Source organism: Hypanus sabinus, chromosome 3 (assembly GCF_030144855.1).
Source record: "Hypanus sabinus isolate sHypSab1 chromosome 3, sHypSab1.hap1, whole genome shotgun sequence".
In the NCBI taxonomy this organism is placed as follows: Eukaryota; Metazoa; Chordata; class Chondrichthyes; order Myliobatiformes; family Dasyatidae; genus Hypanus; species Hypanus sabinus.
This window is the reverse complement of record NC_082708.1, coordinates 116,912,543-116,927,348: the sequence shown is the minus strand read 5'-3', so window position 1 is coordinate 116,927,348 and position 14,806 is coordinate 116,912,543. Positions and strand designations below refer to the sequence as shown.

The 14,806-nt window shown below is 38.4% G+C and overlaps 1 protein-coding gene across 1 annotated transcript in view; it reads left to right on the top strand.

The window, feature by feature from the left end:
• Positions 1 to 10,249, top strand: part of smad1 (SMAD family member 1) — a 96,484-nt gene extending 86,235 nt beyond the window's left edge. The window contains exon 7 of the mRNA XM_059965002.1: positions 9,240 to 10,249. Within this exon, the coding sequence (XP_059820985.1) occupies positions 9,240 to 9,383 (144 nt within the window). The 3' untranslated portion in view covers positions 9,384 to 10,249. The remainder of the gene's footprint in view (positions 1 to 9,239) is intronic.
• Positions 10,250 to 14,806: the final 4,557 nt, after the last annotated feature.

Here is a 14,806-nt window from a genome sequence, read left to right as displayed (position 1 = left end):
TCCTTAAATTTGTCACCCTAATGGAAATAGCTGCCCCTGGACACTTGATATCACACTCTAAAAGCCTCCCACTTGCCACTTGTTCCATTCATTTGGAAAAGGTTCACCCAATCAACCTCTGTTTAGGGAAATCTCTGATTTCCCTAAAATTAGTCCTGCTTCAGTGTTAGACCCTAACCTGTGGACCTGCCGTAACCTTTTCCATCACTAATAGAATTATGGTCATCAGAGTCAAAGTGCTCCCTGATTATCACTTTAGTTATCTGCCCTGCCCAAGAGGTCTGGTATTGTACCCTCCCAAGTAGGGCTCTAAATATTGTTGGCTCGGGAAACATTCTGGGACATGCATCGTAAATTTCACCTCATACATGCCCTTAACACTTAAGATAGTCCAGCTAAAACTGGGGAAGTGAAAATATCCCACTAATATAACCCTATCCGTTTTACAAATATGAGCAATTTCTCTATAAGCCCCATATTTTGCTGACTATTGGTGTGTCTATAATTCAGTCCCAGTAGAATGGCTCTCCCTTTGTTGTTTCTAAGTTCTACTCATATGATTTCACTGGATGATCTCTCAACAATGCCATTTCTAAATACTACTGATAGGTCATCCCTTATCCAAAAGGTAGTAATCCCACCTTACCTGTACCTCACAAGCCTGTAGCATCTGTATCCTAGAATATTGAGTTGCTAGTACTGTCTTTCTCTCAGCCATATTTCTGTTATGGCTATAACATCCCAGTCCTGAGAATCAATCCATGTTCTGAGTTTGTCTACCCTACCTGTTAAACTTTGAGCATTGAAATAAAATACACTTTAACTGGGTATTCCTTTCCCTGCCTTTACTGCGCCCCTGACTATCCTGATTACACTTTGTATTTTTGAATTCTATGATTGGGTTATAGCATGGAAGTTAAAACATTCATTCAGCCATTTCAGCATTAGTAAGACATTTGTCTCCCCAAGTCTGCAAAATGAATGCAGTTGTAACCTCATGAATCTGTGCTGCATTTTTTCCCTTCTGGGTTTGCCTCTTAGAGCTTTATACAACTGTAGCAAACTTCTAAAAGTTAATCTGAAATGCTTTGGGCCAGATGTATTTCAGATTTTGGTATAATATAATGTATTAGCATGGGATCACCATCATTTCCAGTAAGCTGTATTTGATTTGCACTCATTCATCACACATAACAGTAAAAATCATTACATACCATCAACATAATGAAAATATAATGCTTGCAGGGTAACAAAAGCAGCATTGAGAGAATACCTGAATCAGCTGTTGAACAACAAACAACAACAGGCTTTCAGTCTCCACTTACAATGCCATGTTTTGATTAAAAGGTTACAATTCATTGTATGTTTTTTGTAGGTTTTATGTAAGCTATAAAGACAATCAGTATCGTAGACTTGTTCTGATAGATTTTCATCTGCAACAATCTTCACAGATTCATCAATGAATTTCTCTGCTGCTTCGTGATTAGCAGATGCTTTATCTTTAAAAAATTTTTAATCTATAAAATTAATGCCTTGCCTTTTCTTAATTTTCTACAACCAGCCTGCTACATTGTATATTCATAATTACCTTAAATTTTCAGTTTGTCATGGTAGATCTTTGCTTGTTTCGTCATCAGTATACCCTTAAGAGGCATATGTTCACTCTGATGCTGATGAATTCACTCTTTCAATAGACGATCAAGATCTTCATTTCTCGCTTTATGCAGTTATTTTCTATTTTTCATTTAACTTCTGTTCATTACATATGAAGTCACTTCTCAGGACTGTCTGTAGTGCGTAGAGATCTGCACTTTGTCTGGGAACCTTCCCGGCACCTTGTGAAATTTTCCGTTTGTGTAAGGTGCAAGTGCTCGAAAAGCTTCAGATTTCAGAGGTTTTCAGACTTTTGAATTGCAACCTCTAGTTCATTAGTTTTCTAAAACTTTGTGCCATTTTCCCATATTAGTGACCTTTCTATGGTAAATATCTGGATTCACTCTATCTCTAGCTTTTCACTATTTAAAATATCTATCTTTTCAGTCCAAGATTGATAACTTCATACCTATTAATGGTTGTCTGCCAATTTTTTCTCTACCCATTTATATATCAATATCTCTTGTTTTAATGCTGTTCTTACCTATACTCTTCTATATCATTTAGCAAACCCAGACAAAGGGCATTGTTATGCTAGCTAATTCATTAATTACAGTAATTAATCGTAATAACATATTATCCTTGTTAGATATTACTCCTTCTGATTCAAGTATGTATCAACTTTCTGTCTGCTTCCTAACCAATCCTCTATCTTAACAATTCGCCTTACATTTTTAGCTTTAAGACAGCAGAGGATGCAATTCTTTTCCATCTTTTGAATGTCTACTGTAAAATCAATATATAACAAAATACCCAAATCAATGATGTGTAATCTTGCTAAGACTGCAGAAGGCTGCACATGCTAGATTGATCACTTGGTTTTATTCCTTACTTAGAATTAGTTGTTGGGTGCCTTTTTAGCACTTGAATAATTTATCATTCAGAACATGCTTCATTTAAGGCAAGATTTGTTCTTTTTTCTCAGATCTCTTTCTCTTCTCATCTCCCTCCCAACACCTTGGTTATGTTCTTGGCATTCTGTAAAGTGCTGTTTTACCTCAAAGGAACACTGGGATAAACTAAAGCATTGGTATATGAAACGTTGTTGTATATGCAGGAGGAACTAACATTCGTATTCTCATTTACATTCCTTATCCTATTAGTGGGTTATTTGTTTGATTTTAGAATCAACAGATGGAACTCAGAATAGTTCAGCACAAGAACAGTCTCTTTGGCTGCATCGTCTGCCCCAGACATAATACTGAATTAAACTAATTCTTTTCTGTCTCTGCATGATCCATATCACTCCATGCCTGTACTGTATATTCAAGGATGTTGTCAGGACTAGAAAGCCTGAATTATTGAGAGAGAGGTTGGCCTGGCTAGGTTTTTATTGTTTGGAACATTAGAGAATGAAGAGTGATCTTATAGAAGTATTTAAAATTGAGAGGCATAGATAAAGTGGATAATAATAGCTTTTTCTCCAGGATGGGGGAGTCCAGAACTAGAGGGCAAAGGTTTAGAGTGAGAAGGGAAAGATTTAAAAGGGACACAAGGGACAATTTTTCCACTCAGAGGGTGGCAGGTCTATGAAATGAGCTGCCAGAGAAAGTGCTTGTGTTATTTAAGAAGTACTTGGATAGGTACATGGAGAGGTATAGGAAAGGTACATTCCTGTTAAGAGGATAGAAAGATAAGAGAATCAGTTGTAGAAATGGCAGATGGAGTTTAACCCAGATAAATGTGAGGTGTTGCACCTCGGTAGGGCAATTGCAAGAAGACAGTACACTGTTCAGGGCAAGATCTTTAAACTGTTGCTGAGCAGAGAGATCTTGGGATCCAAGCTCCTAGCTCCTTGAAAGTGACTACACAGGTCATTAAGGGAGTTAAGAATGCTTGCTTTTATTAGTTTTGCTTTGCAACTTTATAAAACTCTGGTTGGGCCACATCTGGGGTATTGCATGCCCTGCATTTCTGGTCACCCCATTATAGGAAGGATGTTGAGGCTTTAGAGAGGGTGCATCCTGGTAAGAGGTTTACCATCTTGGGCCATCTTGCATGCACTGCTCTTTTGAGATCTATCCACAGATTTTCGATGATGTTTAGGTCGTGGGACTGTGAGGGCCATGGCAAAACCTTCAGCTTGCACCTCTTGAGGTAGTCCATTGTCGATTTTGAGGTGTGTTTAGGATCATTATCCTGTTGTAGAAGCCATCCTCTTTTCATCTTCAGCTTTTTTACAGACGGTGTGATGTTTGCTTCCAACATTTGCTGGTATTTAATTGAATTCATTCTTCCCTCTACCAGTGAAATGTTCCTTGTGCCACTGGCTGAACACAAGCCCAAAGCATGATCGATCCACCCCCATGCTTAACAGTTGGAGAGGTGTTCTTTTCATGAAATTCTGTAGCCTTTTTTCTCCAAACATACCTTTGCTCATTGCGGCCAAAAAGTTCTATTTTAACTTCATCAGTCCACAGGATTTGTTTCCAAAATGCATCAGGCTTGTTCAGATGTTATTTTTCAAACTTCTGACGCTGAATTTTGTGGTGAGGACGCAGAAAAGGTTTTCTTCTGATGACTCTTCCATGAAGGTCATATTTGTGCGGGTGTCGCTGCACAGCAGAACAGTGCACCACCACTCCAGGGTCTTCTGAATCTTCTGAAGGTCTTTTGCAGTCAAATGGGGGTTTTGATTTGCCTTTCTAGCAATCCTCCGAGCAGTTCTCTTGGAAAGTTTTCTTGGTCTTCCAGACTTCAAATTGACCTCCACCGAGCCTGTTAACTGCCATTTCTTAATGACATTACAAACTGAGGAAACAGCTACCTGAAGAAGCTTTGCTACCTTCTTGTAGCCTTCTCCTGCTTTGTGGGCATCATTTATTTTAATTTTCAGAGTGCTAGGCAGCTGCTTAGAGGAGCCCATGGCTGCTGATTGTTGGGACAAGGTTTGAGGAGTCAGGGTATTTATAAAGCTTTGAAATTTGCATCACCTGACCTTTCCTAACAATGACTATGAACAAGCCATAGCCCTAACAAGCTAATTAAGGTCTGTGACCTTGGTAAAAGTTATCTGAGAACTCGAATCTCTTGGAGTGCCCAAGCTTTTGCATGGTGCTCCTTTCCTTTGTTTTCACTTTAAAATTGCACAAAACGAATATAATACACTAATCTTGCTTAAAATGTTGAAAAGAATGTTTCATCTTTAACTTTATGACTTTTGGAGATCAGTTCATCTTCTACTCACTGAACTATTCACAGTAACAGAAATTTTGACAGGGGTGCCCAAACTTTTGCATGCCACTGTATATCCTCTAGTGCAAGACAGCATTCTGGTAAACCTCTTCTGCACCCTTTCCAAAGCTTCCACATCTTTCCTGTCATGGGAGACGAGAATTGCAGAACAGTCCTTCAAGTATACCCTAACTGAAGTTTTAAATAACTGCAACATGTTTTTCTGACTCTTATACTTTAAGTGATCTATGGACTTGGCCGTCAACGTCCCCGTATACATCAGTGTTATTGGGAGTCCTGTCACTTACTGTATACGTTTCCTTTAAATGAAGCTTTCCAAAGTATACACCTCACACTTGATAGGATTAAATTCCATCTATAATTTTTCTGTCCATATCCCCTTCAAACTGAAATAGAAGGAAGGCATTTAAGATCAGAATTAGGTTTAATGTGTTACGGATTCAGGCAACAATAAATATATGAGTTAGGCAGGGGTTTTTATAACAAATAACATGTTTATTAAACACTGAAAACAAACCCCCCAAAAGTAAACAAATCACTAACGTAACCGGAAATCAGCTGCTGTGTGACAGCTTAAACAGTTCTTAAAGTGATGTTGCAAAAACAGTTCTTTAAAGTAGTATTGCCAAAAGTTCAAAATGCTCACAGTCCATTTAAGGGAGAGACTTTTTAAGGCGATTTAAATTCTCTTTTCACGTCGTGTTGCTTCGGTTCCCAAGATCGAACTTTTTCCCACGAAGAATTTACGAAATGAAACGGCTTGAAGGCACTGACCTTTCCTTTACAGAACTATTCCTAATCCTTTCTGCTATTTCGCAGGGATTAACACGAGAACAGTCAACGAATTCCTTCCGAATAAGGATCAAACAAGGTCGAACCTGTTTCACCGTCGAAATCAATTCTCCTCGATCTTTAACTCCCAAACTCTGATCTTCACTCTCCACTGATTCTCAACTAGCAGTATTGTAAAGAAACTGCTGGCAATGACATTTTAAACTTTAGGCATTAGATAAAACTTCAACTTTCAACTAAACTGCGTCATAACATTAAATCACGCAGTGGCATGAAGTCAACATGGCAAATCCAGCCACGAACTGCCCCTCCTCACAGGGAGGGGTCCTCCTTTTATGCCCTGTAAAAAAAAACCTGTCACATGACCTCTACTGGCCGGAAAATGACGTCACTCCAGCACTCCAGAGTTACAGTAAATATATACATACACACATATACATATATATATATTTAGTTAAATTGAAAATGGTGCAAAACAGAAATAATTCAAAAAGTAAGGTTTTGTTCATTGGTTCAGTGTCCATTCAGAAATTGGCAGAGGGGAAGAAGCTGTTCCTGAATCGTTGAGTGTATGCCTTCACACTTCTGTACCTCCTTAATGACGGATGCCGCCTTCTTGAGGCATTGCTACTTGAAGATATCTTGGACCCTAAAGAGGCTAGTTCTCATGATGGAGCTGATTTAAGTTTTCAACTCTCTACAGCTTACTTCAATGCTTTGCAGTAGCCCTCCCCATACCAGACCACGATGCAGCTAGTTAGAATGCTCTCCACCATACATCTGTAGAAATTTTCGAGTGTCTTGGGTGACATATCCAAATCCCCTTAAACTCCAAATGAAATATAGCTGCTGTCGTGTCTTCTTTGTAGCTGCATCAATATGTTGGATCCAGGTTAGATCTTCATAGATATTGACACCCAAGTATTTGAAATTGGTCACTCTTTCTACTTCTGATCCCTCTAATAGGACTGGTGTGTGTTTTCTCATCTTACCCTTTCTGAAGTCCATAATCAGTTCTTTGGTTTACTGATGTTGAGTGCAAGATTGTTGCGATGACACCACTCAACTAACGGGTGATATACCTCACTCCTTTACACCCTCTTATCACCGTCTGAAATTCTGTCAACAATGGTTGTATCTTCAGCAGATTTATAGATAGCATTTGAACTGTGCCTAGCCACACAGTCTTGTGTGTAGAGAGAGTAGAGCAGTGGGCTAAGCACCCATCTTTGAGATGCACCAGTTTTGATTGTCAGTGACGTGTAGATGTTGTCTTTGATCCACACAGATTGTGGTCCACCAGTTAGGAAGTTGAGGATCCAGTTACAGAGACCCAGGTTCTGGAGCTTTTCAATCAGAACTGTAGGAATGATAGTATTAAATAATTCTGAAGCATCCTATGCTAAAAAGACAAGAAACCAAGCTTATCCAATTTATTTTGCAATGTTGGGAATTCTCAGTCCTGGCAGTAGCTACATAACATCACTTCTATCCTCTGCAACATAGACTAGAACTTGGCTTGTTAAAATGACATCACGATGAGTAGCTACTCCAGGCTCTACATGCTGAGAGGTTGTGTTTGACCAAGAATACATACAGAACCTAATCTGAAATTGGGATAAGCTGGGTGGAGCAGCAGTTAGTGCTGTTGCTGTTCAGCTTTAGGATTGCCAGGTTTGAACCTAGCCTTGAGTGCTATGCATGTTCTCCATGTGACTACATTTTACTGAGTATTTTGGTTTTCTTATACATACCTAGGTGTAAGTTAATTGGCTACCAAAATTGCTCCTGGTATAAGTGGCTGATAGGAAAACTGAGAGAGAAGGAGATATGAGGAAAAAATGGGTTGTTACGGGATTAGTATAGGTAGGTGCTCCATAGCTAGGGCAGACTCACTAGGCCAGGGGTCAGCAACGTTTACCACTGAAAGAGCCACTTGGACCCGTTTCCCACAGAAAAGAAAACACTGGGAGCCGCAAAACCCATTTGACATTTAAAATGAAATAACACTGCATACAACGTTTTGTTTTGCCTTTATGCTATGTATAAACAAACTATAATGTGTTGAATTTATGAAATTGATGAACTCCGAAAAAAAGACGTTGGGTTGAAGGTTACTTTGAAGTAAAATACTCAACGTCTATTTGAGTCCTTCTTGTATTTATGAAAAACGCCAAACTTAAATTTGCCGCCAGCAGCAAACCAAAAATAACGTCAGCCAGCTGTCAACCTGAAAAATAAAAGGACTATTTCACTGAACAATGAAAACATATGAATATACGTAAAATAATAGGCAATTAAAATATTTATCATACTTGTTCAGGTTGACTCACACCTGACAATGCAGTCGTATTCAGTAGGGATGGATCGATGCTTAGGGGAGTGACCGGGAAGGATAATGTGTTTTTTTCCTCTCTGAACTCACAGAAGCGTTTCCCAAACGATGTTTGCATTGCGATGATTGCAGAATGTAAATACTCCGAATTTATCATGTCGTGACCTTGTTTGAACTCTCTCAAATTGGGGAAGTGAGACAATGTGCCTTTCTGTAAATCTCTGGCAAACACTGTCAACTTGCGCTCGAATGCCAAAACATCCTCCAACATGTGCAGGGCTGTACGTCCTTTCCCCTGAAGAGCTGTGTTCAGCGTGTTCAGGTGCGCTGTCATGTCTACCATGAAGTGTAGCTTTTCCAGCCACTCTGGCTGTTCCAGCTCAGGAAAGTTGAGCCCTTTGCTGCCCAGGAAAGTTTTCACTTCTTCCAGACACGCGACAAAGCGTTTCAGCACCTCTCCTCTGGACAGCCAGCGATAAAAACACGTTGTAGCGGTTGCTACACGCAGTCAGTAAACTGCAGTCAAAGATAGCTTTATTCGAACTAAACAGCCTTGCTTTTAAGCCTCCCTCAACCCGCCCCCCATGGGCGCGGATGCTGCAAAAGACACGTACTCACAAACCCCCGTAGGCTATCTCCCTTAGCCTGAACGCTGGCTAATTGTGAGCCGGTTCGGATGTGTCAGGAAATGGGTCGCCACGACGTCTTATTTAGATTGTACAAGATCACCATAATCTTCAAATTTAGATTTACATTTCAAAAACTAACAAACTAACATAAAATACATTTTAATTAAATACTGACCATGTAGCGGTGTGCTACACGCAGCGCTAAAATTACGACACGGAGTCGGTAACTGCAGTCGAAGGAAAAAACTTTATTCGAAATCTTCAGCCTCACTTTTAAGCCTCCCTCAACCTGCCCCCCGTGGCGCAGAGGCTCTGTGCTCGCAAACCCCCATAGGCTATCTAATTGTGAGTCGGTTCGGATGTGCCAGGAAAAGGGTCGCCACAACCAATTATTTCCCAAAGCAACAGGGAGCCGCAGCACAGACGTAAAAGAGCCACATGTGGCTCCGGAGCCGCGGGTTGCCGACCCCCGCACTAGGCTGACAGACCGCCTTTTGCAGTGTGTTAGCACATTGATAATGAATTTTATCACATATCTAACCTAACAATTGTTTGCTGTCTTGGTTAAAGAAATATTTTATGTGTATTTGAATATTTTAGTAGTAAAATGAATTTTGCTTTTGTTGCACTTTTAGGGTTGGGGAGCTGAGTATCATCGACAGGATGTAACAAGTACCCCTTGCTGGATTGAGATTCATTTGCATGGTCCTCTGCAGTGGCTGGATAAAGTTCTCACCCAGATGGGTTCCCCACATAATCCTATCTCCTCTGTGTCATAACAGTGCTTGTTATGCTGCCTCATAGTGCTCATAAATCTTTGTGTTGATTTTCTGGAGTTTGTAATATCGTGAAGGACTAATAAAGTGGGTACATTCTGGACTGTAATGAATGGGAATCTGGAAGTTACTTGACCTTTTGTGACCAATTGTTGGAGAAAGATGATCAGTCTTTTTAGTATACTGCTGTTCTTGTGAAAGTGTTCAGTTTACACTGTAGTATTCCACTTCTGCCTAATCTGAAGAGCTTGTATAGATTATGATTTTAGAATGCTAAAATGATGAAAGGTGACCAAGCATAGATAATTCTCTTGAATGTTAACTGATGTTTTTAAATGCTAGTTTGTGGGCAAGAAAGAGATGCAACATCTTTTTTTCATTCATTGTAGCACAATTGCTGCACAGTTGGTATGTTAAAATTGAAGGTATATTGCATGGATGACTTGCAAATCTTCTATACATTAGGTCACTTTAAATCTAAAGTACAAATGTGGAAGTGGACAAAATGAGCCTTGTGTGCAGCTCTGTCTTAAGTGCTGACGTCAACTTTAAAAAAAATTAAATCAGAAGAGTGTCAAGTTACGATTTAATTTGCAGTGGATTTCCAAGGTGTGAATGGATGCACATATATGATGAAATTTAAAATTGTTACATTTGTCCTCATTTCAATTTTTTGGGACTTCAAATTTGATAGTAGAAGAAGTGGGTAAGTGGGCAATGTGACCTGTGCTGTTTGGTGAATTCAGTATTTTTAACCATTACATTCTGTATAATGTGTACTTTTTCAAGTCTATAAAGCTACTGTTCAGTTACTAGTAGCTAAGCATTAGTTTTGAGGTTGTTAATTAAACGTTTTTTTTAAAACACAATTTTGGTAAGCAAGATTTGTAGTGTTTACCTTATTCTGGCTTTGTCACCTTTTATGTGCTAATTTCTCTTTGAAGAGAAGCAGTGAGATATTTCTATAAATCCTCTGAGTAGCTGATCAGTGGATACCAACAAGTTTGCTATTTATACAATGATAAAGATAGTCTTGTACATCTTCCAGTTTTATTGGTTAAAGTTGGCTGGATGTTTGCAATACATTGTAGTTTTCCAAATAGCTTGTTTTATAAATAATGCCCGATTCTTTTCAGTCCTTGTATATGCACTTTTACACAGACTTTTGCTGTTGTGCTGTGGAATTGGGAATCAACATTTGTTTTGAGGATCACAAGTCCTTTACTAGAAATCATGTAATTTTTTGCCATTATTTTTAAAGTACATGTCTCCTTTGACTTTTTGTAACAAATTTGAGAATTGCACCACAACAAATTCTATATGGTAACGTATCTCTAAAATTCTATCTTTGAAGATATTGATTTTTATCAACTAACCCAGATTTGCAATTACTTTGATTTATTTGTTTAAATATTTTATCTAACTATCTTTAGTTTACTATCTACTTTTTGTGTGCATGCTGGGTGGGATTGAGGGAATTATACAAGGGAAAAATTGGGTTTTCCTAAGCAAGATTGTATAGGTTGTCACCTTGTTCTCAGACCTGTGCAAAATAATCTCACAAGACATAGGAGCAATGAGAGGCCATGACTGGATTTTTTTAAACAAAAGCATATTTGATGAATGTTCATTGGTGCATGGTTTATAATAGGAAATTTCACCATGATTACATACTCAAAATATTACAATAAACCACATAACTTTGCACTACAAATGTTGTAATGGTTGAATTTACCATTATTTAGTGATATAATACAAGCGTGCTGCAAAAAAATGAAAGCATTCTAAAAGATAGTTGAAAACTGCAATGAATCAACATTCATGTGTAAAGTACTTCACCTACACAAAATAAAACAGAACCACTTTCCAACATTTTGGACAAGGTATTGGCACAAATTCTGCAGATTGTTAGGAGGAATTTTCTGTTTGTGTTTGGAGATCCATATCTACATTCCCCATGTGGTTTCAAGGATGGAGTCATCTCTGCTGTGCTTTGATGTCAATCAACTGCAGAATTTTTGTCGTTAGTTATATTTCTTAAAATGTTATTCAGCAGGCTGTATAACTGTTTTCATTTCTTAAGGGGACAAATAGTGTTGGGTCACAGGTTCTGGTGGTTGCCAGAACATTGTTATAGCATAGTAGTCTTCTCATTGTCTTTGGGTATTGAGATAGGTGCTGTATAGTTTGTGATGGAGTTTGCTTTTCTAAGTCTTACTCCTCTATAGATTAGTGTTTTGGAGCTTCCTTGTAAACAAACCAGTACAAAAAGTGTTCCTTCTAAACGTACTGGTTTCAAAAAGTCTCCTCCAGCTAGGGATATCTTTTTGATACCCATGTGCCTCAGTCACTATTCATGAGATTATTCGGTGAACTCAGATTTTCATACCATTGATCATGGGAAGCCAGCCCAACTTAACGAGATGCGAGTTTCTTACCCTAACTTTTATAGGAACAACTCTGGTTGAACCTGTTAAGACTTCATTAAATAAGTATGACTTCGTGTTTCTTTTGCCTTGTGATCATCACACATGGGCTGTTTGTTTGCTTACTGTGAGCTACGGCTTTTGCTGAGGCTTGTTAGGACCATTAGGAAACATCAAATGTATTTTGTTGAAGGGTTAATGAGTGTCAGCAAAAATGACATTCAAGAAACTAATGGTATGAGTAGATTGCCCACATGAACTAAGTCAGTGTACTGCTCGTGGTGTTTATCAGTAAGATGTGTGCGCTACAGTGCAGAATCTTCAGCCAGCTGAGAGCCAAGGCTTATTGGCTGAAGTTATTTTATCTGCCCTGGTGCTCAATAAGTGACTGTCAGCTGAAGTGTGGTTGTGTTGTCATCTGTATATTAGGATTTTTCAATCATTTACGCCCTTTCTATTCACCCTCCTACTGACAAAATGTCATATACTGATTATTTTGCTCAGGTGGTTTAGCCTTTCGATTTAGATCAACGTTGAAACTAATTGGGAACTTGAAGTTTCATAATAGTCTAAGATATATCAAGATTCTAATGGTAAAAAGGCAAGTCTTGCATTATTTATGGATTTATTTATCTTCATTTCAACTATTTTACATATAAATAGGACTAGTTTAGCCGATTCAGTTCACTAAATGACATCAATGAAAGGATTTCACTTTTTGTACTATTATATTGCAGACTAACTATTTCAATCATGTTCATTATTTTCGTAAGCATGTAATATGATTGACTTTCTGCTTTGTTTCTCATGTCTTCATCCACAATGGACCAGTATGTAAATTGATGTTCCCAGAAATCAAAAGACTTGAAGACAGCAGAGAAGTGTTTTGCAGAAATAACGTACAAAATAAACATACTTTTCACTCAACAATTTGAGATATTCTTGAGTACCGTGGTTGTGCTGTGATCAAATTGCATGAAATGTTTTCAATAAAAAAAATTCTGTGCATTACCCTAGACCATGTCTTCAATGTGACATTTGGCTTCGAGAAGTAATAAATATTATAGTAATATTAATTTATTTTACTTGCTGCTTAACAGAGAATAATTAAAGTTCAAACTTTCATTGGTATGTTTATATTTGCCTTTTGTCTTCACATTCAGTTTTTCTTTTGAATGGTGTTTGTAATCTAGAATTAGAAAGTCCTGAGCCCAGATTTTCCACATACACAGAAGCAAAGTATTTAATGCAGCTGACAATGTAATGCATACTTTCACCTTGGTAGACATTTTACAAAATTAATTAGTTCATTATAGAGAATATATACATTCAGTATGGTTTTCAAATAATCAGAAGTGTGCATATTTACAATTGGTACATTTCTAATTAGATCTTTCTGTAAAGCTTATCACAGACCATGGCATCTTGTATAAAAGCAAAAATTGATGAAAACTCAGTAGATTAAGCAGTGTCTGTGTTGAAAGAAACAGTTGACATTTCAGAGTGAAACTTTCAACAGACAAGGTTTATTTAAGGGAAGAACAAAAGGAACAACTTAGATTGGGTGATAACCAAAAGGACTGAATTAGATCTCTTTGTGCCATCTATGAGAAGGTGCTTAAAATTTGTAAATCACAACCAGGAGGAGTTGAATGAAAAAGGGAAGAGACAAAACAAAAATGCATAATAGGGCTTCTAATATTTTCCATTTTTTTATAACTATGGTTTCCTCTTTATCAGTGTTCACAAGGGTATCATCCATATCAGGAATATCTTCCCCTCTTGCTCTCGTGGCCTTCTTCATACAGGACAACAATTGAGTTTCCTTTGTCCTGTCCTTCCATCCCACAAAATTCTGCATTCATCACATTATCCTTAATGTCTACCACTTTCAAAGTGATAGTAGCACCACCAGTCACACACTCTCAGCATTCTATGAGGACTATTTCTATTACATCTCCTTGGCTCTTCCAAATTCACTAAAATATATCCCCTTTCTTTCAGTACCTCTGCCCACCAGCCAGTGAGCCATATATTGCTTAACGAAGCAGTGGTTAATGTGTACATACTAGCATTTGATGTTCATGATGTTTAAACAAAAATGCAGCTGCTTTCTAGGATACCTGACATTGAGCTTCTCCTTTGCAATTCTCTTGTCTCGTTCATTTCCAGTAGGAGAGCAGCATCTTGACTTCTGACTGGGCAAGCTATAATTCTCAGGACTTGATATTTCATCCAACAACTTTGGACAACCATCCTTTTCACTTTGTATCAGAACTAGGTAGTTCTCAAAGATTGAAAGAGTTAGAGCTAGATGAACTAAGGATCTTTCAGGAGGCCGGGGTTGATACACCGGAGTTACAGGGAGGCATTCACATCTAGGTTACAGGATGCTGGGAGCTGGATCATTGTCAGGAGAGGAAAGGAGTCAGTCAGTGCAGATTACCTTTGTGACTGTTCCCCCTGATTAACTTTGGATACTGCAGGGGGATGACCTACCAGGAGAGAGCTGCAGTGGCTAGGTCTCTAGCACTGAGTCTGGCTCTGTGATTCAGAAGGAAAGAGGAGAGTGATAGTGATAAGGAATTCATTGGTTGGAAGATTCTGTGGACAGGAACAAAATTCACAGTTGCCAGGGTCAGGGAGATGTCTTGGATCGAGTCCACAAATTCTTTAGAGGGAGGGTGAGCAGCTAGAAGTCATGGTACACATTGGTGCCAGCAACATAAATAGGAAGAGGGATGAAGTCCTGAAGAATGTAGGGAGTTGGTAAGAAAGCTCAAAAGCTGAATCTGAATATGGATTAGGAGTATCTTTTATAAAATGGATTAAAACCTTAAATACTAATCCCAAAGCTAAAGTAGTGACAAATGGTCAAATTTCAACACCATTTCAGTTAACAAGGTCAACTAGGCAAGGTTGTCCATTATCACCTGCTTTATTTGTTTGGCGATAGAACCATTAGCTGAATTAATTAGAATGGATCCAGATATTAAGGGT